The following is a 23,971-nucleotide window of genomic DNA, read 5'->3' as shown; positions in this document are numbered from 1 at the left end:
ATTCCTTTTAAAGATACAGAGATTTGGTAGAAATTTTTATAGTGTAAATGCAAACAGAATGCCCAACGGTTTTTAAAGTCCATTTCAAGGCCAGTGGCTCTGCTGCTTCTCCTTAAGTTAAAGGGGAAAAAAAAGTATTTTCTCTTTTGTTCTTGATCATGAAATCCAGTATACAAATTAGAGTACATCAGAGAAGTCCAGCTCTGGCCTCCAGAGACTCTCATTTTAACCAGAGAAAATTAGAAACACACAGTTATTTCAAAATGTTTCTAATTTTTCAGTTTAAAATAATGCTCACAGTATACAGGAAATGGCTGGTGCCAAAAACTGCTTTTCTTCCTAATAATTTTAGATGCCATAGTCTTTTAAGTAGGATTAGAATAAAGCTTTCTTTGATGGACAGTCTTTTTTTAAGGTACCATGTATGACAATTTAACTATACAACTACTTTATATATTAAGCTTTTATATATTATATCTTTACATTTTTATATTCAGAGTGTACTACTTTTATTTCCAAACACTTAAAATAAAAGGTCTATACTTAACGAAAACAGAAAATTTTAAAAGGTTTTTAAGTGCAATACAAATACTTTTTAAAAAATTAAGTGCTGTAAAGTTTTGTGGTTTTGGTTTGTTTGGGGCTTTTTTGGTGGTTCTTTGTGTTAGTTTTTTTTTTAATTATGGAAGCTTGTTGTAGTTTTATTTTTTTACTGTGTAATATTTTAAAGCTACCATCAAAAAATAAAATCTGGCTTTGCCCTTAAAACATTGCAATAATCCTCATATATAGACTTGACAATATTAGTGGTTCAACAGATGTTTATTGAGCAAAAGAACTGATAGTACCATAAGTGGAGATTAGAAGACAAAAATGCAATACTGGCTCCCATTTGAATTTGTAATATTTCCTAAATTTGATACTAAGAAACATTTTGTTGCCTATAAACCAGACCTATGACAAGAAGATCTGCGTTTGAACAAGAGGTAATTTTTTCTTAGAAAGCCTGGATTAAACTTTTTGGCATTGATACTATAATAATTTGATTCATTCATTCAACGAATTTTAAAACATTTGTTGAGCCCTGACAGTAGTAGTAGTAGTAATATTAATAATAGGTAATGCCAATTTGGAATTTGTTTTGTGCTGAGCCCAGTGCTGTGTGCTTTTTGTACTGAGTAACTCAAGGAGTCCTTACAACAGCCCTCAATTAGCTCCATTGTACAGATGAGGAAACTGAGGTGTGAAACTTGCCCACGGTCACCCAGCAACTACATAAATTCTAAATTGAATCCAAGTCAGTCGGAATCCTAAATTGGATTCCCATTCTTTGCTACCCAAGGCCCCCATGGTAGGGATGCTCCCTTGGTCCATTCCTCTTTACACTCACTACATGGTGCTGAAAACCCCTTTACTTACTAAGCAACCCACTAGATCTATAGTATCATGGAAATGAAACCACATGGGAATGAATTTTAAATATGTAATTTTATCTCCTTTGCAATAATCCTCATTGATTGATAACTTTCAAACTGACAAGTTGTGAAGCTGCATATAGATCTTGGCCTCATGAAACAAGCACTGATGCCCTAGCTGGTTTGGCTTAGTGGATAGATAGATTGTCGGCCTGTGGACTGAAGGGTCCCGGTTTGATTCCAGTCAAGGGCACATGCCCGGGTTGCAGGCTCAATCCCCAGTAGGAGGCCTGCAGGAGGCAGCTGATCAATGATTCTCTCTCATCATTGATGTTACTATCTCTCTCTCCCTCTCCCTCCCTCTCTGAAATCAATTTAAAAAAAGAAAGAAAAGTAAGCACTGAAATTGAGTTTAGCAGTTTAGAGTTGGCACTGAATCTCTCACTGCCCTGCCACCCTGTTTCCAGTTATCTTTCAGTCCCATCTCCTGCCCTGAGGCCATTTAATAGGTCATTACTAAGGGATTGCACAACAGCAACAAAAGCAAGATAGAATCAAAAGGATGTTTAGAGCTTCAAAGACATCAGCAACCTTCTTACTGTAAACGTGAGAAAAGGCAGGCCTGGGTAGCAATATAAAACGAAATGGAGCCCTGATAAAAGAGTGGAAGAGACTGAGCCGAAGTCATCATTGCAAAACACTGACTATCCTGTTAAACTACTTTGAACCTCAGTCTCCTCATCTGCAGAATGGAGATAATCATAGTCTCCAGTTTTCTGTTTGCCTTGAAGATTACCTGCATACTACACGGCACACACTATGCATTCAGGAAACATAGCCATAATTACAATCCAATCCTTGTTCTACCCCTTTCACTCACCCACTGATTTTCTCATTTCTACAGTGGAGGAACCAATGAGATGTTTGTTCAAACCTTGCTCAAACTTCCTCCTTTGAGTTTCAGCTCAAATTCTACCACCTTATAGGGGCCTTCACCCCCGCCTGAGTGAGAATGAATGATCCCCTCTTCTATGCTTGTTAGCTGTAGCCTGACCCAGCCCTTATCTCACTTTCTCCTATCGTTGAGTTTGCTTTGTTTATATTTGTAGCATAATTTCCTAAAGGTGATGATTATTTGCCCCTATACAGTCACCTTATACAGAGCTGGAACTAAGTAAATGTATGAGCCTTGACCTGAATGAATTTTTTAAAAAATACTTTTTATTGCTTTTTAAAAAATATATTTTTATTGATTTCAGAGAGGAAGGGAGAGGGAGAGAGAGATAGAAACATCAATGATGAGAGAGAATCATTGATTGGCTGCCTCCTGCACGCCTCCCCACTGGGGGTCGAGCCCACAACCCGGGCATGTGCCCCTGACCGGAATCAAACTTGGGACCCTGCAGTCCACAGGCCGGCGTCCTATCCACTGAGCCAAACAAGCTAGAGTAGATTGCTTTTTTTTTTTTTTTTTTGAGAGAGAGAAACATTGATTGGCTGCATTCAATTGCTATACATATGGAAAGTATTTGAGAATTACAATTATGGAGTTGAATTTAATTCTTAAGAAGCAGTGAGGATTTTGGTTTTCTTATTTTGTTATTTACGGAGAGGAGTGAGCAAATACAAAAAGGAAAGCAAAGGATACCTGCTATTTACACAGGGTGTTTCTGTTGGAGGTCAAAGTACCCTATACATCTGTCCTCAACGTTGTCCTTACGGCAATCACAGTGACAACCTTGGAGCCACAGTATCCTCTCATTTTACTATTGACAGCTCCAGGAAACAGCAGAAGCTTGTGGTGCTTGTTCAAGCCCTGAGCTCCCCTGGGTCATCTGTAGGGAGAGCTTCTGCCTGGGTAGGGCCAATAGGCCTGAGACCAGCTGTGGGAATGGCGATAGGGGAGAGATGTGCTTTTGAGCCATTAGGTGTCTCAGTTTCTGACTCTGAACGATGGCAATAATTACCTTGTTCTCCGTGATTCTTCCTCCATAACTTGGTTGCAATGTTATTTTTAAAGCTGCCAGGACAAAGAAGCTTTAATGAATGTCAAAGTGGGCCGGGGTGTGCTGCAAGATGGAGCTAAGGGACGTTCTTGTGGCATAACAGACATAACATAGCTAGTATTTACTGAGGGCTTGCTCTGTGCCAGGCAGTGTGTTAACCATTTTGTGTGTATTAATTCACTCAGTTCTTCAAACGACCCTAATGAGGTAGTCTTCATTTTACAGAGGAGGAAACTGAGGCACAGAAAGGTTCTGCCAAAAGCTGCACAGCCAAGAAGTGGAAGAGCCTGGAGTGGTGCTCCCACAGTTGAATGCCATAAATAAATGCCTTTTATTTATGTCCTGTTCTGTCTTCCTGTGGCCATCTCTTTCATTTGGAGCCCAGCACGATGCTTTATGTGTAATGTGTGCTTAAGTAAATATTTGTTGAATTGGAGTAAAACTAATACAACTGGAGCATAGTTGGGAAGTCTGTCCCTTCTCTCCCTCCTTCCAATTCCATCCTCAGCTCCTCTAGTAAGTATTTGGCTTTTAATGGTGTTTCTCCAGTTGGGTGCTCCAGACTCTTGCAGATTCATAATGTAATTTTTTCCTATTTATGATAACAAGTGAATGATGCCAAGTACTTGTTCCTGATTTCAGTGCTTATGTGTGCCAGGCCTCGACACCAAGAGCTCCCACTTCAGTTCTGATGCTAATAACAAAGGAACAGCACAAGTTCATCTCTAAATGATGTGTTAGAGTCCAAGGCTGTATTACAATGACACAGGGAGTGAGGAAAGGTGTGATCGCTGGGACAGGAAAAAGGTGAGAAAATTGGGTCAATGCAGGGCACTTCATACACCATGACAGTGGAGAGCCACACAGAACTCAAATGGACCCAACTGAGGCAGTCAGTACCACGTAAGGCTAGTAGTTGAGTAAACATTACTAACTCGAATTTTATAGTTCTGGGAGGAGGATTTTATGTTATTTATAAATTTGTTTTGGATTTATTCCAGAGTTGCTCAAAAGCTGTAACTTAAGCTTATATCTGGTTATATGTGTATATACCTATATCTATATGCAACATTTTTAAAGAAAATAATTTAAGCCAATACTGAGGAGGTCTAAGAAAATTTTGCCCTTAGAATAGTGGAAAATATGGGTTTCGCTCACATTTGAGAAACACCACACAATAGCATGTATTTGGGGGCTTTCCTATTTAAAATAGATTACAAACGCAAACGCCTTAGCTATGTCATTAACACTTGGGTGTGAAATGGTATGTTAGGCGCTCTCTTTTTGAGAGCAGGCTTTGATGGGGGATAGAAAGGCCACCAGACTTGATAGAAAAAAACGTGGCCTCTGTGCCTTGGGGCAAGTCATTCACCCTCTGTAAACCCCGGTTCCTTAGCTGTGACACACTGGTGACCTGCATCTCCTTCACCACAGTGGCCTTATATGTGGAGCTGGTTCAGAGAGGCGCTCAGTAAATGGCCATTTAAATAAAATTCTGATGTATTTGGGAGAGAACAGGAAGGCTCTACCACTAGGTTCTTAAAGGGCACAGTCACCCGCCTGGTTAGAGGAAGACTGAATTGTGGGCCGCTTGGAGTGACTTTGGGAAGCCGGCCCACTGGGCGAGGAGGTGGCTCCACCAGCCGGTGCAGCGACAAAGAGCTGAGCCCGCGGGCTCCCCAGCTAGCATCTTAAGTTGCCCCTGCTGTGCGCGCTCAGGACCCCATGCACCACACTGGGTGCTGTAGGGGAGGCAAAGCATTGGTGGGCGCATCACCAGAATGCGGGGTTCCGTTCCTTGGAGGCACCTGAGAAACGGGGCGAAGCTGGGAGGAACTGGGTCGTCACCTAAAATCTCTCAAAGGTGCTTGTGGGGTGGGAAGCGCACGGCTTTTCGCCAATTCTTCACATCGGCAGAGGGGCTTCCTTGTGCGCCAGGTGTGATCCAGGTCCCCAGCTCGGTGGATCTGGGGAGAGGAGGGGTAACGAGATTTGCGAGTAGGCAGCGCACTCCAGCCCCCGCCCCGGGGGTGAGCGGTGTTGGAAGGGTGAAGGCGCAAGGGTCCTGGGCAGGGCGCGCCCTCGGCGAGAACCTGCGCCGAGAGGCCGGGACGGGCGCTGGCCGCCGCGCCGCCGGGACCCACCTGCCCGGGGCCGCGCGCCCGGCTCGGGCCCTGGTCGGGCGGCGAGGGGAGGGGGCGCGGTCGGCGCGGGGGGTGGGGCGGGTGGCGGGCGCGCGGCTTCCCCGAAGGCGGAGGCGGGGCGGGCGGGCCCCGGGAGGCGTGGGGGGCGGACCCGCCCGCTGCCCGCGCTGCTCGCTCGCCCGCCTGCCCGCTCGCCCGCTCGCACTCGGTCGCGCCGCGGGGCAGGCATGGGAGCTGAGAGCGCCCTCCCGGCGCCCACACCTGTCTGAGCGGCGCAGGAACCCCGGCCGCGGCGGGCAGCTCGGCGCGGGTGAGTGCGGGCGCGGCCCGGGCGCCCTCCGGGACGCGGGGCGGCGTGGCGCGGGAGGACGGGACAATGGGCCGGTGCGCACGGGGTGGGGTGGCTGCGGGGCGCACGGAGGACGTGGCCCGGGCCGCCCCCGGGGCTGGGGGGCTGGTGGGCTGGGGCCCGCGGCAGGAAGAAGTCCGCGGAGGCTCGGGCGCTGCTGGGCACTTGGATTCACCCACTGTCACCCGGGAAGCGGGCGGGGAAAGAAGGTTCGGAAGACACTGCTGTCTGGGGTGCCTGGTGGGAGTGGGAGTGGAGAGAGCCGGCTCTGGGCAAGCTCTCCCCCGGGTGGCAGCACCCCACCTCCTACACACCCCACAACCGCCACTACTTGTTCGCCTTGAGTTTTGCGTGTATATGTTCCACCAAGGTCTGAACATTAAAGTTTAACCCTGGGCACGTGGTTGTGAACGCACCTTAGCGAGCAAGGACAGGGCGGTGGACACGGGCTGGGGACTAGGACCTTTCCTCCGGAGCCTTAGTGAAGGACCTGTGCTTCCCTCAGAAACTAGTGTCTGTGAACTAGTTGTTGAAAGCCAAGACTTCTTCAGCTGTGGTCCTCCATCACGAGGTAACTTAGGAATAAAAGTTTGAGAAAAAGTTTAAAAAGTGTCTTAAAAGAGGAGGGAGAACTGTGTAGGTGCAGGAAAACCGCCACTCCCCGTCAGAGTACAAATTTGGTTTGCTTTCACCAGAAAAGAGCTGATAAAAATCCTGTTTGTTTTATCGCCCTTTGGGCGACACCCAGGGGATTTCAGAAACAGCCCGTAGGGGGTGGAAAGCTCCCGCTTAGTGTTGGCATGGGGCTGACTTCTCTCAGCTCCTGAAATTGAACTTGAGGGGGTCCCCCCCCCCCAAGCACTTTTTAGGATCAGATAGGCCAAAGTGAGAATCGTTTTTACGAGTGGTGGTGCGAGAAGGAGTTAAATTCATAGTCTGAAGGCAGCTGTGGCCAAAAGCTGAATGCCAACTTAATATCAGGATATTTATTGCACTTGCTCCAGGGTCCTATTTGTGCATAAGAGCATTCAAAATAGACTTACCGCTGTCTTGCAAGACGTCTCTGTTAGGCAGGAGTGCATAGGAGGGGGAGAGGGGAGGAGGCACTTGGGAAATGCCACAGAAAGCCCTTCTCTCTACTTGTGGAAGTGTTGGTGATCATATGCACACCATCTGCATTTCAATACATTGTTTCTCTTGTGCTTGTCTCATATAAAGTCAAGAGGTACGTTTTCATCCCTTCCTGTGCCCGAGCTGCAACGGAAGCATTCTTCCAAGGTAACTAATATGGATCTCATTCTGTAACACCGACAACTTACTCAGGTAGATGGTGAATGGTGGGCGCATTTTTCCGTCCGCAGCATAAATGCCAAGGAGACCATTAGTGGGTCTGGGAACATTGCTGGGCCCTCTCTGCCTTGTTTCAGAGTCTCAGGTTCTCCTCCACGTTTCTTCTCATAGATCCCTTAGGATTCAATTCACCAGGCATTATTCAGGCGTAACTCCCACTGACTTGGGGTGGGGAGGGGGGATTTGTTTCTCATAGATTCACCATTGACAGTTTTATACACTCTGTTCTTGTACTGCTGCCAGGTTTGTCCCCGGTCACTGGGGCAGTTCATTTTGCCTAAAATCTGATAGAGAAGTTAAGCTTCTATTGCCCACAAGATTATGTTTAGGGTGGCTGCACTTGTAAATGCCCTGCATTTCTTTCCTGAACGGGACTGTAATTCTTAAGCCATTATGCGATCAGGTCTGTTTTCCTTTAACAGACTCGGGGACTTTGGAAAATGAGAGCAAGTCTGGCTACAGAGCTTTGTTCATTTTTAGGTATTTGCTTTAGGACTTAGTCTGGTTTCACTGTTCAGTGTCCCTGGCCACAGATTCCATGGAAAACCCTTTGTTCATGCTTCCAACTGGTGTCCAAAACCTCTATCTTCACCAACTTTCCCACTGTTATTTCTGTCATGACTGTGTATAGTAGTCACAGGAGTTCATCCGTTGTGCAATAGTTTACACGTTGTCCGACGGAGTAGATTTTCCCTCCCAGCACTTACTTGCTATAGGAGTTGTAGCTTTCTCCCAAACGCGTGCCCTCTGGAGGAGGCCTGTGTTGCTGCAGTTTTGAAGTCTAAAGTGCAGAACTAGAAGAGAGCAGTCCTGGGCCCAGTCTCCAAGGGGATGAGTGTTGTTTGCACATCTGATAATGCGAGTTGTTCCCTCACCGTAAGGTCAGTAGTGAGCTCCGGAAGTGGCCGCGTCCTCATGAGGTATGCGTATGTTTCGACAGTGGGCAGCGGGACAGTGGCTCACAGTGAGTGATGGAGCGGGGACTGTGTAATCTGCTTGTGAGTCAGTATACAGAGTTGGGAAAGGAAAACAGTTTCTCTATTACCAAGCGTGGTGAGAAAATATTTGCCTCCCTCAATTTTCCATTCTGCTTTGCCATTTGGGTGAAGCGATGCACGAACATACTTAGCCGAGAACTTTAAAAGATAAACATGTGTATGAGGGATTCTTATCCTGTACAAAGGCTTATTCTTAAAAACGAAATGTTGTAGACCTGAGTTTTCTTCATCCGGATTTAGATACAATCAGGTAAGACTTGGACATCTTCATTCCTTGTTCAAGGTGTGCATTTTCCAGACAGTTCTGTAAGGGTAAGGTGATTCATATGTAAAGAGAGAACTTAAAGTTATGTAACCCATTTAGTTACCTTTCCAGCTGTGAGCTTATGAATGTTTTTATTACATCTGTTTACATTCTAGAGTGTTTCTATTTAAATAACTGGGCATGGCACAGGCTTACCTAGAGCTGATAAAAATGGAAACAATGATTATTTGTCTCCTGGGGAATTATTCTATAATCAGGTGAGTCGAGAAATTAATGCAAAGCCACCCACCTGATTTTAAAGCATCACCAGTTCTCCTTGGTGTGTGATTAATGGGGAAGGGGCCTGGGGAAGGTGTGAGGGCCTCGGGGAGCAGACTCCTTAACTGACCTGCAGCAGGTCAGTTCCCACTCTCCTGAGAGCGTTCACACCCAGACATCCTTCCTTCCATTCTTGAAAGCCGCCCTCTGCTGGAGGCCTTTGCTTTCTTTGATGACTGATCAGGGAAATCTTGTCACCCAGATAAGCAAGGGATTAACATGGTAAAGTTTCCTTTTTCTTTTCCCCAATGCCCCCACACTCCAGAGTTTCCTAAAGGAAAGCCCCTGCCTGAGCTGTGGCTGGCTGCACAGATGCTATCTGTGAACAGCATAGTGCCTGCCCTGGATTTTTGTGACCCTAGAAAATTATAAAATTAGAGACTCCTAGGCCTGAAAAGACCAGCGCTGAGAAGACTAAAGAGATCACCTGGTGCCCTGGCCAGTGTGGCTGGGCGACATCCCATGCCCGAGAGGTTGCTGGTTGGATTCCTGGTCAGGGCACATGCCCAGGTTGTGGGCTCAATCCCAGTGGGGGGAGGGCGTGTGTGTGCAGGAGACAGCTATTCAATGTTTCTCTCTTTTCCCTTCCTCTCTAAAAATCAATAACTATTCTTTAAAAGAGAGAGAGAGAGAAAGAGATCACCTGGTATTCATAACAATTTTCAGCCACCCTAAACACACATTAGGTAAAGGAGAGGACAATTAATGAAGTTAGAACTTCAATATGATGTCAGTTTTAAACCCATCTGGGGACCTGAGCGCACATAACTTTATTTCCCAATTTCTGATCAGGTATTTTTTGTTATGTTTTGTTTGTTTGTTTTTTAGTGATTCAATGCAGAATAATTTGAGCTGCATTAATTTCTAAATCTGAATTAAATTTTTTTAAATGCAGTTTTATAGCTTTTAGAGTTACATAGAAACTTTAATCAAGATAGAAAATGTCAGTCTAACCGGCATGGCTCAGTGGTTGAGCATGAACCAGGAGGTCATGGTTTGATTCCCAGTCAGGGCACATGCCCGGGTTGTGGGCTTGGTCCCCAGTGTGGGGACTGCAGGAGACAGACAATCAATGAGTCTCTGTCATCATTGATGTTTCTATCTCTCCTTCTCCCTTCCTCGCTGAAATCAATATATGTGTTTTTAAAAGGTAGGAAATGTCAGGACAAAGTTGTACCCCACAAGTTAATAGATTTAAGTAATAATATAGGGAACTTGTAAACAATGTTTCAAACTAATAGAATCCCTGGTTTTTGAGGTATTGAAAAAGGTTAGTTCTAAGGGATTAGAACTTCACCTTGCCCTGTGGTTTTGCAGTTCTTATAGATGGCAGACTCCTTAACTGGCTGAATGCCCAGAATTTAACTTGTAAGGACTCTGAATTGGTAATATTATCTAATACTCATTAGATAATACTCTGTCTAGAATAGTAATATTCTTTGGTTCTCTCTTTAACCCTCTCTAGCAGCACTGATTTGTAAGTGATTTGTAAGTTATCCTAGACGTTCTTGGCTTAGTCATCCATCATTTTGCTGAAGAATAAATTTGATCTTATGTCAAGAGGCTGGAGTGAAGCTGTGGCTAGTGAGAAGGCCTAGCTAACTGCCCAGCGCTCACACTCAGGAAAAGTCTTGTTCTAATTTCTCCATACCCACTAACTCTCATGAACTGACTTGTAAAAGCATTGTTTCTTTTTGAAAGACAGACTGAAAAATCAACAACAAAGAGAGGTATGGTCATGCTTCAAGGCCTTTGAAGGTTTTTTCTTTTACATTTTTTATTGGTTTTTAGAGAGAGAGGAAGGGAGAGGGAGGGAGGGAGGGAGGGAGGGAGGGAGGGAGGGAGGGAGAGAAGAGAGGGAGAGGAACATTGATGTGAGAGCAATAAATTGATAGGCTGCCTCCTGCACACACCTGCACTGAGAATGGGGCCCATAACCTAGGGACACGTGCCCTGACCAGGAATCAAAGCAGCAACCTTCTGTGCACTGGATGACACCCAATCCACTGAGCCACACCAGCCAGGGCAAAAGTATTTTTTAAACAGGGGTTTACTATAGGCAAAGCACTTGGAAAAATGAAATTAGAGTTAATTTTGCCTGAGATGGGGTTAATTCATGAATGCAAGGCTCCTAGATGGATCCTAGTTCCAGACTTTCTTACTGTTCCCTTCCCTGATACCCTTGCCAAAGGACTATTTCAGTGTTTGGACAAATGGATGAAGCTAAAGACAAGCCCCACTGGAGCGATTCTGCTACAGTAGATTATTCAAACTCTCTATTCCCAGCATCCAGTTAACATGCAAATTTCAGGTTTGGGGTTTGAAGATGCATGATCTAGATAATAATATGAGCATATTTGATGGACACTGTTATGTTCATCATGCACACCAAAAATATTATTGACAACTTATGATAATACATAGCATAATAACATCTCATCTCCTCCTTTCTCTCTCTCCCCTAAAAATTATATTTTGAAAACAGGAATACTTGGCAGCTTGCACCTCTGTCTGGAGTCTGTGTTTTCTTTCTTAAGACTAGCTGAAGTAACACTTGGCCTACCACATCTGCTGCTCAATGTTAGCCGGCATTAACGTTCTCCACATAGTCGAAGGAAGGAGGGGGTGGTGTCTCGGGGCCCAAGATACAGCCTCGTGGGAGGTACATGATTCCTCCTAGTACATATCACACTTGGCAGGGATTCTGATGTGGGGGTACTTAGTCACCTAGACAACAACTTACATAGAGAAAAGGCTGTCCAAGCCCTAGATATGCCCAAGAGCTGGGTCCTCGCCCAGGAGATGGGCGCAATTAGGTACAGAGCCATCCCCCTAAGTCTACATGGTCGTCCTCACCACACCTACCCCACCGATAAAGTTGGCCTGTACTAGCCTTAGCACCCCCTGCCTTGTCTACCTGGAACTTTCATCTTTTTTTTTAGTTTATTTTTTATTGTCAGTGCTACAGATGTCCCCCATTTCTCCCCTACTCCCCCCTCCGCCCAACCCCCACCCGACCCCAGGCCTTCACCTCACTATTGTCTGTGTCCGTGGGCTACGCATATATGCACCTAGTTCTTTGGTTAAAGAACTTTCAGTCGTTTGTGCATGCACCCCATGAGTTAAAGGATTTAGAGAAATAATCAGATGTAATTTCTGCCCACAAAAGGACCCATGGATCCTTCCTATTTGAAAAAATGGAGAGAAGCAGTTTCAAGGAATCAGGAAGCCCCAAGGAATTGTCTTTCCAGGACCTCCTGCCTGCCTTTCCCATCCCTGTCCTCCCTGACAGAAGTGGAATCAGACAAGCACACCCCCACCAGGGATGGAGCCCACAACCAGGGGGCACATGCCCTGACGAGGAATTAGACTGGCAACCTTCTGGTACACTGGACAATGCCCAACCATCCAGTGCAGCAGGGGGGAGAAAGAGACAAGCACAAGGATCTCAGAGGTGGGTGGGACGCCCACATCTTTAGAAATACCATGTGTGGGTAATGGGGATATGGACTGGCATGCTCAGCTGGACTACATCAGCTAGCTCAATGGCACCCCAAAATTGCAAATGGGTCTGTACTTCCGAAGAGGGAGAGGATGAGAATAATGGAACAGTTTCCTTCTGACTCCTGCTACATTCCACTAGCCTCTTGAGACCTAACCCCTCCTTGGCCTAGTTTTGGGATGTCTGAGCATGAATGAATTACCTCACCTGTTAGTCAGCTTCCCTTGAATAGAAGGTTCAGAGCCATTCAAAACCGACTGATGCTTCAACATCTGGGGAAGTTCTACTTCCCATCTTCTTTTTCTTGTTGTTTTTCCTGTGGGGTGATTGATCTCAGGCTTTAAACATACCTTTCAGGATGCAATCCAAACTCCTTCATCTCCTAGACTCAGCCCTTCACAATCCAGCTCTTGCCTGTTGCCTCCGTCACTTCTTCTGTTCCACCCTTGCGGAGCTAAGCATGATTCCTGAAAGGACGTGCCCTGTCGCGGGGCTCCTTGTCCTCACAGGCTGTTGCCTCCTCTGAGAGGCCCCTTCACTCTGTCTCCTGTGACCTAACTTCTGTTCGGCTCAGCACCCATCTCCAGCCTCACCTCCCCTGGAACCCCTCCCCTGTTCTTCTTACTCACGTAGCTGACTTCATGGCCTTTCTCTGAGCTACCACATCACCCTCAGCCATCGCTGTCATTAGCGCTCAGCAGGTATCATTCACAAACAGGATTTTTTTGAGCCACGCCAATCATTCGCTCAGTCTTTCATGCACACAGTAAATAAATAGATCGGTGTCGAGTGCTAGCGTAGGCCCAAATTCAAGGCATTTAGACTAGCTGGGACCATAGATACAAAGGCCTGAAAACGTAACCAACAGGGACAGTCATGATGCGATCGACCTTTGACTAAGGTCCTGCTGGTATAAGACAAAACCTATAGGAAGAAGAAATATTTTATATGTTAGAGGCCTGACTACTCTGGCACTAAATTTATAATAGTTAAGGTTGTTCTAAATTCAAAGCAAAAAAACAAAGAAGCACACACAAAAACGCAAAAGTCTTATATCCTTCGAAATGCACCCAGTATTTAGAGGGGCGATGGGGGTCCCCATACGAGTGACACTGTGGAGCTATCCCTCCTTCTGCGTGTCACTCAGCAAGCTGAGGAATTTAAATTTACTCTCTGCGTGAGCAAGTTGCTCTGTAGATGCTCCAAGTTCGTGCTTTAATGAGAATGAGAGGAAAGAAAGGCACGAAGGTTTAGTCTGAAGCACAAAGAAGGCTCAAAATTACCCGGAAATTGAGGCTGGTCCATCAGTTCATCTGGGGTGGGCCGTCCTCAGGGGCATCTTCCACATAGAAGGGAATGAGCACCCGACTTGGTTTGGACACCAGGCCATGGGAATGTTCCAAGGCCAAGCCCTTGCATTGTAGTGAAACCATATTTTCGGGATTCCTCTCCACACCCTGATTCCTGTGGAGGGTTTGCAGACTTAGAAACAATGACAGTCCACCTGGCATGGCTCAGTGGTTGAGTGTCTACCGATGAACCGGGAGATCTCAGTTCGATTCCCGGTTAGGGCATACGCCCCGGTTGTGGGCTCAATCCCCAGTGGGGCAGCGTGCAGGAGGCAGCTAATCAATGATTCTCTCTCTGTCGCTCCCTCTCCCTTTCTCTCTGAAGTCTACACATATATATATGAAACAATGACAGGCATGCCTTTGACTGCGTCTGCAATAAACCAGCACTTGGCCCCTTGCCCTCCTGACCCGCTTGTCTTTGTTCCCACAGAGTGGTGCTCAGCATGGCGGGGATTCCAGGGCTCCTCCTCCTCCTCGTGCTCTTCCTCCTTCTCTGTGCTGTCGGGCAGGTGAGCCCCTCCGGAGCCCACTGGAAACCCACCTGGCCTGCTTACCGCCTCCCCGTCATCTTGCCCCAGTCCACTCTCCACTTAGCCAAGCCAGACTTCGGGGCCGAAGCCAAATTGGAAGTGTCCTCCTCATGTGGACCCCAGTGTCATAAGGGAACCCCACTGCCCACTTACGAAGAGGTCAAGCAGTACCTGTCTTATGAAACGCTCTATGCCAACGGCAGCCGCACAGAGACCCAGGTGGGCATTTATGTCCTCAGCGGTGGTGGCGGCGAGTCTTCGGGCAAGTCCCGGAGGAAGCGGCAGATTTACGGCTACGACAGCAGGTTCAGCATTTTTGGGAAGGACTTCCTGCTCAACTACCCCTTCTCGACATCGGTGAAGCTATCCACAGGCTGCACAGGCACCCTGGTGTCGGAGAAGCACGTCCTCACGGCTGCCCATTGCATACACGATGGCAAAACCTACGTGAAAGGAACCCAGAAACTCCGCGTGGGTTTCCTGAAGCCCAAGGTTAAAGATGGTCGAGGGGCCAAGAACTCCAGCGCAGCCGTGCCCGAGAAGATGAAATTTCAATGGATCCGAGTGAAACGCACCCATGTGCCCAAAGGTTGGATCAAGGGCAATGCCAACGACATTGGCATGGATTATGACTATGCTCTCCTGGAACTGAAAAAACTCCACAAGAGAAAGTTCATGAAGATCGGGGTGAGCCCTCCCGCCAAGCAGCTGCCGGGGGGCCGAATCCACTTCTCTGGTTATGACAATGACCGACTGGGCAACTTGGTGTACCGCTTCTGCGACGTCAAAGATGAGACCTATGACCTGCTCTACCAGCAGTGTGATGCCCAGCCCGGGGCCAGTGGGTCAGGGGTCTACGTGAGGATGTGGAAGAGACAGCAGCAGAAGTGGGAGCGAAAAATTATTGGCATCTTTTCAGGGCACCAATGGGTAGACATGAATGGTTCTCCACAGGATTTCAACGTCGCTGTTAGGATCACGCCTCTCAAGTACGCCCAGATTTGCTATTGGATTAAAGGAAACTACCTGGATTGCAGGGAGGGATGACACATTCATCCTTCCTGCGGCACTTAAAGGTCTTCGTATCCTTATTTTAGGAGAGGCCACATGTTGTCAATGGTGTGTGTGTGTGTGTGTGTGCGTGTGTGTGTGTGTGTGTATGTAATGTATAATAATATCTTTTACACCATTTTTTAAAATTGCAAGATGACTGGCATCATGATTTGAAAATCGGTTTGTGTATCATGTCATATCATTTGAGCAGTTGGCAAGCCTACTTTTGCATAGAAATAAAAAGCATACTGATGTTTGGGGCAATGGGGACTCTAGCGATTAAGTTAATCTTTCACTTTTTGAGAATTTTGATTTTTGTTTCATCTGAACTTGTTGCAAAGGTTTATATTAAATATGTGGCATATAGGAGATACAATTTCTAATGTGTGTATAGTGTGTACTTTCTCCTGAGAGTCATCTTATTTTTGTTTTGTTTGTTTTTTAAATTCCTAATCACTAATGTTTCCAGATGGCAGTGTTCCTGGCTGCATACAACGCATGGTACCTTTCACAGCACGTCGGAGACAGGCAGTTCCCATATTTTGGATTTGGAGCATCTGCGCAGTAGTCTTTGATCAGTAAAATAATTTGTTGATGATGTTAGTACACATTAAATTATACCTTACAGTCAGTCAGTACCCAAGGTGTTTTCAGTTTTGAAATAGTTCCTCTTCCAAAGATTGTTGCTCTACGTTCGGGGAAGACTTTGCATATGGCCCACCCCAGAGTAGGCTAGATGGTTGATGCCAGTACTTCCAGGATTTAACAGGATTTCACTCACATTTCTTGAACTAGCTGTTTTTTCGGAAGACAAGAATCGGGGCCTCATTCGAGCAGGCTGTGTTGCTTCCCAGCGAACAGTTGTGGTCACACTACAATCATTGCATTTCCCCCCTGGAGTGTAGCACATCTCATGTTTTATCATTTGGATGGAGTAATTGAAAATGAATTACATTCCAGAGGACAATGGATGCATTGCTCGGCAGATGTCACGGCAGAATGAGGACTTGTTTGGAGCCTGGCACAGTCACATGGCCTAATCAGAATTATTTCGCATACTTTTCAGGGTGCTTTTGGGAGCTGTGTGCTTGGGTCATTTGGACACTTTTCACTGGTACTTTACTTATTTTATAGTAAAAATATTTGGAAGGTGCTATAAGAAAAAACATGACTTTTTTCTCCCTTGCTTTAAAAGGGCCTGTTTTACTGGAATACTCTAAGCTGCAGGCACATATAATCAAGTACAGTAGCAACAATGGCAAGTGGGAGAAGGCAAAATGGATCAGAATCATCACTCCAATAAGTGCCTTTATGAACGTTTTATCAATAGGAAAATCACAGTAGGTACAGGAAATAGTTTGACTTATTCTATGTTTTCATTCTTTGCCTCTCAGCCTGAACACTTCTTTTTAAATGGATTACAAATGGGTCACAAGGCAGATGTTTGCTGTTCTCGCTCCCCGGGTAACTTCAGTCCGCCTTCTGACTATTTGTGAGGACATCCAAATACAATACTGATGCTTAAACCTCCCCCAGGTGGTTTGGCTTGTGTGTCTCTTGAACTTTTCAGAAGGATAATCCTGCTAAGGTACTCAAGAAATGTACAACCATAGTGCCTTATTTAAATCTCATAAGAAATACTATGCATAGCATCCTAGCCAGTTTGGCTCAGTGGATAGAGAGTCGGCCAGCGGACCAAAGGGTCCCAGGTTCAATTCCAGTCAAGGGCACTTATCTTCGTTGCAGGCTCCTCCCCGGCCTGGTTCCTGGTCAGGGCTCAAGCAAGAGGCAACCAACCAATGTGTTTCTCTCACATCGATATTTCTCTCTGTCTTTCCCTCTCTTTTCCACTCTTTCTAAAAAATCAATGGAAAAATATCCTTGGATGAGGATCAAAAAAAAAAAAAAAATACTACGCATAGCAAAGAGGCGCAGGGCCACCAGGAATCTTCTGAGAACAATTTGCTTTGGAATCTAGCAAGAATCTAGCCTGAGGAAGAAGAGCGGTCTCCATCTCTATGTCTGGTATTTGGGGGGTTTGTTTGGTTTTGCTTTTGCTTGGTGTAAAGAGGTGTTCACTGAATACCTAGATCGGAACTGATTTAAAAAAAAAAATCAATAAATACACCTTGATTTCTTCATGTCGTTCCTGTGCAAAGGTTAAACTTTCCTCAGCAAGGAGAGGCAGTGGCACAAAGCCAAAACAGCATCCATGTTTAGTGCTCAAGTAGATGTAACTTCACTAAAGAATTGTACCACGTGCTCCAGGCAGCGTACCTCAAGACTGTAAAATCATTCAACGTGTCCATCTTTTCAGTGGTAATAGAAGGAAGCATTGTATTAAACTATCATGGAAGTTGAAATAAAAAAAGGACTCATGATATTAAGATAATTCGTGTATTAATTATACACCCTAAGCATATATTCCCAGTAAGATGAGTAGAATGTTTCCTAAAGTGTGTGCCTTAACCACTCATCCCTCCACATTTTCTACCAAAAATAAAGAGGGCACCGTCACCAAGGAGGAGGGAGATGCCCCTCGGTAGCCCCCCTTTATCAGGGATTCACATGCTTGTTTGCACATGAAAAGCTCTAAAGTCCTGTACTGGAGACATGTTAATGATTTAATATCTGCATTTCAATAAACATCTTTGATCACCACAGCCTTGTTTTCTACTTATGAGCAATTTAGTGTTCTAATAAATACATTCTGGGGATTGCTGTGACAGCCTTTGGGTCAAGGTGCACAAAGTCTGATGAGCTCAAAGTGCTGTCAGGTGTCAGTGCCTTTTGGGTTTAACCAGAACCTCGTATCCAGATTTGAAAGTGTTTAGGTGAAACGGCAGAGAAGAAACTTGAAAATCATTTGTTGCTGAGTATCAGAAGGTGGTGGCAGAATTTGGGGCACATATTTTCCGTAGACTTTATATGGAATTTTGAACTTTATAAAGGAAGTAGTCCCGCCCCCCAATACAGTTAATAATACTGTATTGTATATATTTGTGTGTGTGTATGTATATATATATATATATATATATATATATATATATATATATATGGGAACTAAAGAGGTAAAGAAATATAAGCCAGTCTATGGCAGAATTGTATGTATATTCTTTCATTACTTTTTTTGGACCGGAAATATATTTAAAAACAAAAAACACCCTGGAGAGTAAGTGGGGACATGGGGAGCATGCCCTTCACTATGTGTAACTCATCTACCTGCCCCATAGAGGGCAAGCCCCCAGGGACACCTGGGTCAATATTTAAGGTAGTGGCCTCTCTCTGACACCTAGAGGAGTCTTCGGTTCAGAACTTTTGAGGATGACAAGCCTGCACTGGAGTAATGGTGCTCTAACCGCCATGTGCTAACATGTAAATGACAGCCACCCAGGGTGTCCAGAGCGGTTCTGACAGCTGTGCTCACCACTTCCTCTCTGAGGGCGGTCAGCTCTGGGCCAGAGAGCCTAGTGGACAGCTCCTGCACCTTCCTTCTTGCTTGGCCTGAGTCTCACTGTTCATGTCTGCCCTTTCCTTAGTCCGTGTCATGAACCAGCTCCAGGATGCCTGGAAATTGCCTCCATTAATTGATTTCCATGGATACTTGGTAGTGTGGCCATTTAATTTATCATCTAGAGTGGAATTCTTTTGAGACTGACTGAAGGGGAATTCTATTCCTAAAAAGGCTAGGACAGCAGGTGTGCACCAGGTATGTCCCGGGAAAAGAAGCATGTCTGGTCGCCTTAATTGGTAAACCCTTCAGAGCACTTTATGGAATGCAGACTGACAGTCCTCCTTGTTAATCCAGGAGCAACCGTAGGGCTGCAGCTAACAGTGTGCCTCATCTCCGTTTTTTATTGTTCCTACTGCATGCCTTCTCCACCTGGATCAGCATTCTGAGGGCCTCTGATAAGGGAAGGAAACTTAAAAATTCCTTTTCATGGGGTGAAGTCTAGAGTACATGAGTGGTGAACACAACCATTTCCAGCAGATGAACACACATCTGTTTTTAGTCCACTGTTTCCCAGAGAAGGAAATAAACCAGAGAAGGGAGTAAACAAGGCTGGGAGCTAGGGCAGCAGACTGGTGTGAGGAGATGGTGGTCTTGGAGTTGGGCAGACTGATTCCATAGTTACCTGGTTCTTTTTGGGGAATACATCTCAGTGTGGGTTATTTTAAAACAACCCTCCTATTTGATTCAAAGATCCTCTCTTTCCTGGGTTCCAGCTCCTCCAGTGGGCTGGGGTAGAGCAAAGGAAGAGAGAAGGGGCAAACGTCTGTGTCGTTTCTCAGTGGTTACTACGTCTCAGATAATACCAGCTCTTCCATCCCCCTTAGCTCTCACCTCTGGTGATATAACCCTCTGCCTCCTGTTGTTGGGCACCTTTGTCTGGTAGACAGTCCTCTCTGGTGGTGAAACAGTAAAATACCCCAAGCCTAGCCATTCTCTTCCATGCTGGCCTTACCCACTGGGAGCTCACAGGCTTGCTACACCTGACTGTGAGTTGCCCATTGAGGATTTGGGGGGGGGGAATGCCCCAGACTGAGGGATCTGGAGTACAAGAGCCCTGGCAAGATCAAATTTTGTCTGTTCAAAAGGTGAAATAGGCAAAGGGGTTAAAAAGTTATAAATATATAAAATAAGTCCCTGGGATGTAATGCAGAGTATGGTGATGATAGTTAATAATACTGTATTGTATATTTAGAAGTTGCTAAAAAATCTTCAAAGTTCTCATCACAAGAAAAAAAAAGTTGTAACTGAATGGTGACAGGTGTTAACAAGACTTGTGGTGATCATTTTGCAATATATACAAATATCCAATCATTATGTTATGCACCTGAAACTAATATGTCAATTATATCTCAGTTTTTAAAAAGAGAAAAAGAGTGACACTTAAGTTTGGGGCCTGAGCATGCAGGTAGAGTCCAGGTGCCAATTGCTGAGATGGGAAAGAGGATTGGGGAGAATGAAAAATCAAGAAGCCCTGGCCAGATAGCTCAGTTGGTTAGAGCATCATCCAGGTACTTCAAGGTTCAATCCCTGGTCAAGGCACATACAAGAATTAACTAATGGCCTGGCTGGTGTGGCTCAGCAGTTGAGCATCAACCTATGAACCAGAAAGTCACAATTCAATTTCTGGTCAGTGCACATGCCCGGATTGTGGGCTTGGTGCCCAATACGGGAGGTTCAGGGGGCAGCTGATCAATGATACTCTGTCATCATTGATGTTTCTCTCTCTCTCTCCCTCTCCTTTACTCTCTGAAATCAATTTATATATATATATATATATATATATATATATGTGTGTGTGTGTGTGTGTGTGTGTGTGTGTGTGTGTGTGTATGTATTAAAAAGAATCAACCAATGCATGCATAAATAAGTGGAACAACAAATCTATGTTTCTCTCTCAAATTAATAAATAAATAAAAATTAAGGAAAATCAAGAATTTTTGTGTTTGTCACATTAGGTTTGAAATGTCTAATAGACACCCAGGTGGAGATGTGAGGTAAATACCCCAATTGTGCAGTGAGGACCTCCGGTTGTAAAGTTCAATGGAAAGATCTTGGATCAGCATGTAGATAGCATTTAAAGTCCCAGAGTAAGATGGTATCACTTGGGAGGGAATGAGGAGAATGAGGTTGAGAAGAGGGCTGAGGGCAGCGTCCCGGTCCACCAACGTTAGAGGTGGGGTTCATAGCAGAAGAAGAGGAGGAGGAGGCAGCAAAGAGGCTGGGAACAGTTGCCCATGAGGTCAGAGGAAAACCAGGAAAGTGTGGCCTCCCACAAGCCAAAAGGAAAAAGTTTGAAGCCAAGTGTGGGAAAGGGAGGGCAAAGGGCAAGACAAGATCAGGTGGCGTGATAGGCTGTGTTGAGAAATGGCCCTCTCGGTACAGTGGGCAAGGTGGGTAGGGGGCAGGAGACCCGGAGGCATCGCCTAGTCCTCCACGCAGAAGCTCACCTGTGCCTCTCTGTGCTCCCACTGCTCAGCACAGGCTCTGCTCCGTCCCTGCCTGCAGGACTGGTTGCTTGATCAACTGAATCCTCCTGTGAGCCTTGGGACAGCTCTGCAACAGGAAGTGCAAGGATCCAGGGCCACACACTCCCTGGGGGAGTCCTGGCTTCTAAGGGCCATGAAAACGTGGATGCAGGGAGGCACATGGCCATCCCCTCCTGTCCAGCTGATGCTTTCTGAGGGCAGAAAGTGCACCATGACTCTTCAGTGTGGTGTGTGTGTGTGTGTGTGTGTGTGTGTGTGTGTGTGTGTGTATCGAGTGTGTAAAAATACCGAGTGCTCTCTTAGTCTTGATTTATCACTGCCCCCTTGTCTTCAGACTCTAACAGGACCAGGGCTCTCTCTTCCATAAAGAGCCAGGACAGTTCTGAGAACCAGCGAGTTCCAGTCCAATGAATCAAGACTGAAGTGTTTGCGTTGGAGAGAATGAGGAGAGTCTCAGAAAATGAAATAAACAGAGCAAGTGGCTAGAGCTGGAGAAGCAGCCGTGGGAACAGTGGCTCGGCCTTGCCACCCCCGGCTCTGTCTTCTTCAGAGACCTTCCCTGGACGTCTTCTCTAAAAATCCAGCCCTCGGAGGGAGGGTTCTTCCTTCCCTTCCCCGATTTATTGTCTCAGCTCAGCACTAATCACTCTCACATATCCCCTATTATATTTATTTCTCTTGTCTTCTCCGCCACTAGAATGTGATTTTGTGTGGGCAGGGATTTTTGTCTGTTGTATCCCCACACTCAGAGCAGTGCCTGGCACATAGGTTCTCAATACATAATGTTTCTAACTGAATGATTGAACAAATAACCCTAGTAGCTTTACACAGCCTGTATCATAGCATTTCTTGGTCTTGGATATTTCTTGTGTTCAAATATATTCCAGAATAAAACTCTTGTGATGTCTTGTACCCATTCCGTTCTGTTCCATTCCATTCCATTCCAGCATGCATTGCACTGCTGTTGTTTTATGTGTGTCTGTCTCTCTCACTAGACCCTGAGCCGTGTAAAACCATCTTCCATTGTCGGGCCCTCAGTCTAACACAGAAAATATTTGCTGGGAAAACAAATGGATGTCTGCTATGAGTTAGCCTGTGGCCCAGAGAGGCTTTCCTCTCCCACATCTCACAGGTAATCGAGCAATGTGTTCCTTAGATGGCTGCGCTGCCCATGCCCTTCTCTCCATGGGCCTGATTCTGGCCCTTAGCCTCTGTCCTATAGACTATCATAGCAGACTCCAAACTGCATCCTGAGTGTCCCAGCTCACCCCACCCACAGCTGTCCAAGGCCACTCCCCTATGTGTCCTGTTGACTAGACTCTGACCACTAGAGGATAAAGCTTAGTTTTTTAGCCTGGGATCCACCCCCCCCCCACCCCCCCTGCAATATGGTGGTCAGGTTCATCCCCTATTGCCACCCAGTCATACAACCGGGCTTCCAGCAAGTTGTACTGATTGTATCTGTGTTTTCAAGCCTCTCCTACTACTAAGCTCTCCTGCTCAGCCTGGGGTGCCCTTCCCCATCTCTGCAATTATTCAATCATTCATTCAGCAACAAGTCCACGGTGCCAATGACTGTGCTCATACCAGAGCTGCAGGAACAAATGGGACACAGCCCAGTGCTTGAGATGTCCCTGTGTCTTCTCCTTGTGAGGTCACTGTGGTCGTGACGCTTGCTCTGTCTCCCAGGTGGTAAGGCTCTGTAATTACCCTCTCTCCACGTCTGTCTGGGCGTCAGTGAAGTGGAATTGCCACTCTGTAAATTGAACTAATTCAATGTTCCCCTCACATTTTAATAAATCTTTGAGGTAGATTGTCCTGCCTGGTCAGTGCATTTGTTTTCTGGGATTTAGTAATCCTTGCTCTACATCCAGTTCCCTGATGAGAAAATGCCATGTTTGGTAAATATAACTGAAGCATGACTAATATCCTCCATGGATAAGCCATTCTTAGACATAAGGATGTTGTCCTTTAAAAGTGACACGTTTACTGCAGGATATCTGCCAGACCAGCCAAACACAGAGCTGGATGATCCCACAGAAATGCCACCAGTTTTTTATTCTCATGGGAAAAAATGTGTTTGTTAATCAACTATAATATATCAGGAAGAATGCATTCAATTCCTTCATTATATTTTTACTGATCAGCTCCTTTATGCCTCTTTAAGTTCTTCAAGCTATTTAATATCCCACATTATCTTCATTTCCATTCATCTGAGATTTCAAAAATGGGAAAATGCTATGGACATTTATCTGGAAAAATTTTTTTTACTTGAAACTCCAATCTATATATATAAAAGCCTAAGTGACTGGTCGACCAAATGACCGAATGACGGGTCAACCGGTCGAATGGTCGCTGTGACATGCACTGACCACCAGGGGGCAGATGCTCAACGCAGGAGCTGTCCCCTGGGGGTCAGTGCGCTCCCACAGTGGGAGTGTTGCTCAGCTGACCAACGGGTGCCAGATGCAGGGCCACCACAGTCCAGAGACTGCAGCAGAGCAGCAGTAAACCTACTGAGCAGTGGTGGTGGCAGGCACAGCAGGGCTGGAATGAGCAAGAGCAGCAGGCAGGAACAGCTGTCAGCATTGGACTGCCAGTTTCAGTCTGATCCCCGCAGGCCACGCCAAGGGACCCCACTGGTGCACGAATTCATGCAATGGGCCTCTAGTTATTTATAATACCCATT

The 23,971-nt window shown here is 45.8% G+C and overlaps 1 protein-coding gene across 4 annotated transcripts; it reads left to right on the top strand.

Moving 5' to 3' along the window:
- The first annotated feature begins 5,623 nt into the window (after positions 1-5,623).
- On the top strand, positions 5,624-22,194 carry PRSS23 (serine protease 23). 4 transcript variants are annotated; one of them, XM_059708201.1, is made up of 3 exons: positions 5,743-5,875; positions 7,133-7,192; positions 14,128-18,445. In XM_059708201.1, the coding sequence occupies exon 3, from the start codon at positions 14,143-14,145 to the stop codon at positions 15,274-15,276; it is 1,134 nt and encodes a 377-aa protein (XP_059564184.1). In that variant the 5' UTR covers positions 5,743-5,875; positions 7,133-7,192; positions 14,128-14,142; the 3' UTR covers positions 15,277-18,445. The 4 variants fall into 4 exon arrangements, 2 of the variants coding, with proteins under 2 accessions (XP_059564183.1, XP_059564184.1); XR_009454384.1 differs by lacking the exons at positions 7,133-7,192; positions 14,128-18,445 and adding an exon at positions 21,278-22,194 and having other exon boundaries at positions 5,624-5,875; XR_009454383.1 differs by lacking the exons at positions 7,133-7,192; positions 14,128-18,445 and adding an exon at positions 21,273-22,194 and having other exon boundaries at positions 5,624-5,875.
- The last annotated feature ends 1,777 nt before the right edge of the window (positions 22,195-23,971 follow it).

The sequence above is a fragment of the Myotis daubentonii genome, chromosome 9 (genome assembly GCF_963259705.1).
Source record: "Myotis daubentonii chromosome 9, mMyoDau2.1, whole genome shotgun sequence".
NCBI lineage: Eukaryota > Metazoa > Chordata > Mammalia > Chiroptera > Vespertilionidae > Myotis > Myotis daubentonii.
Note: the sequence above shows the minus strand (reverse complement) of the source record. Positions and strands in the feature narration are given on the sequence as shown.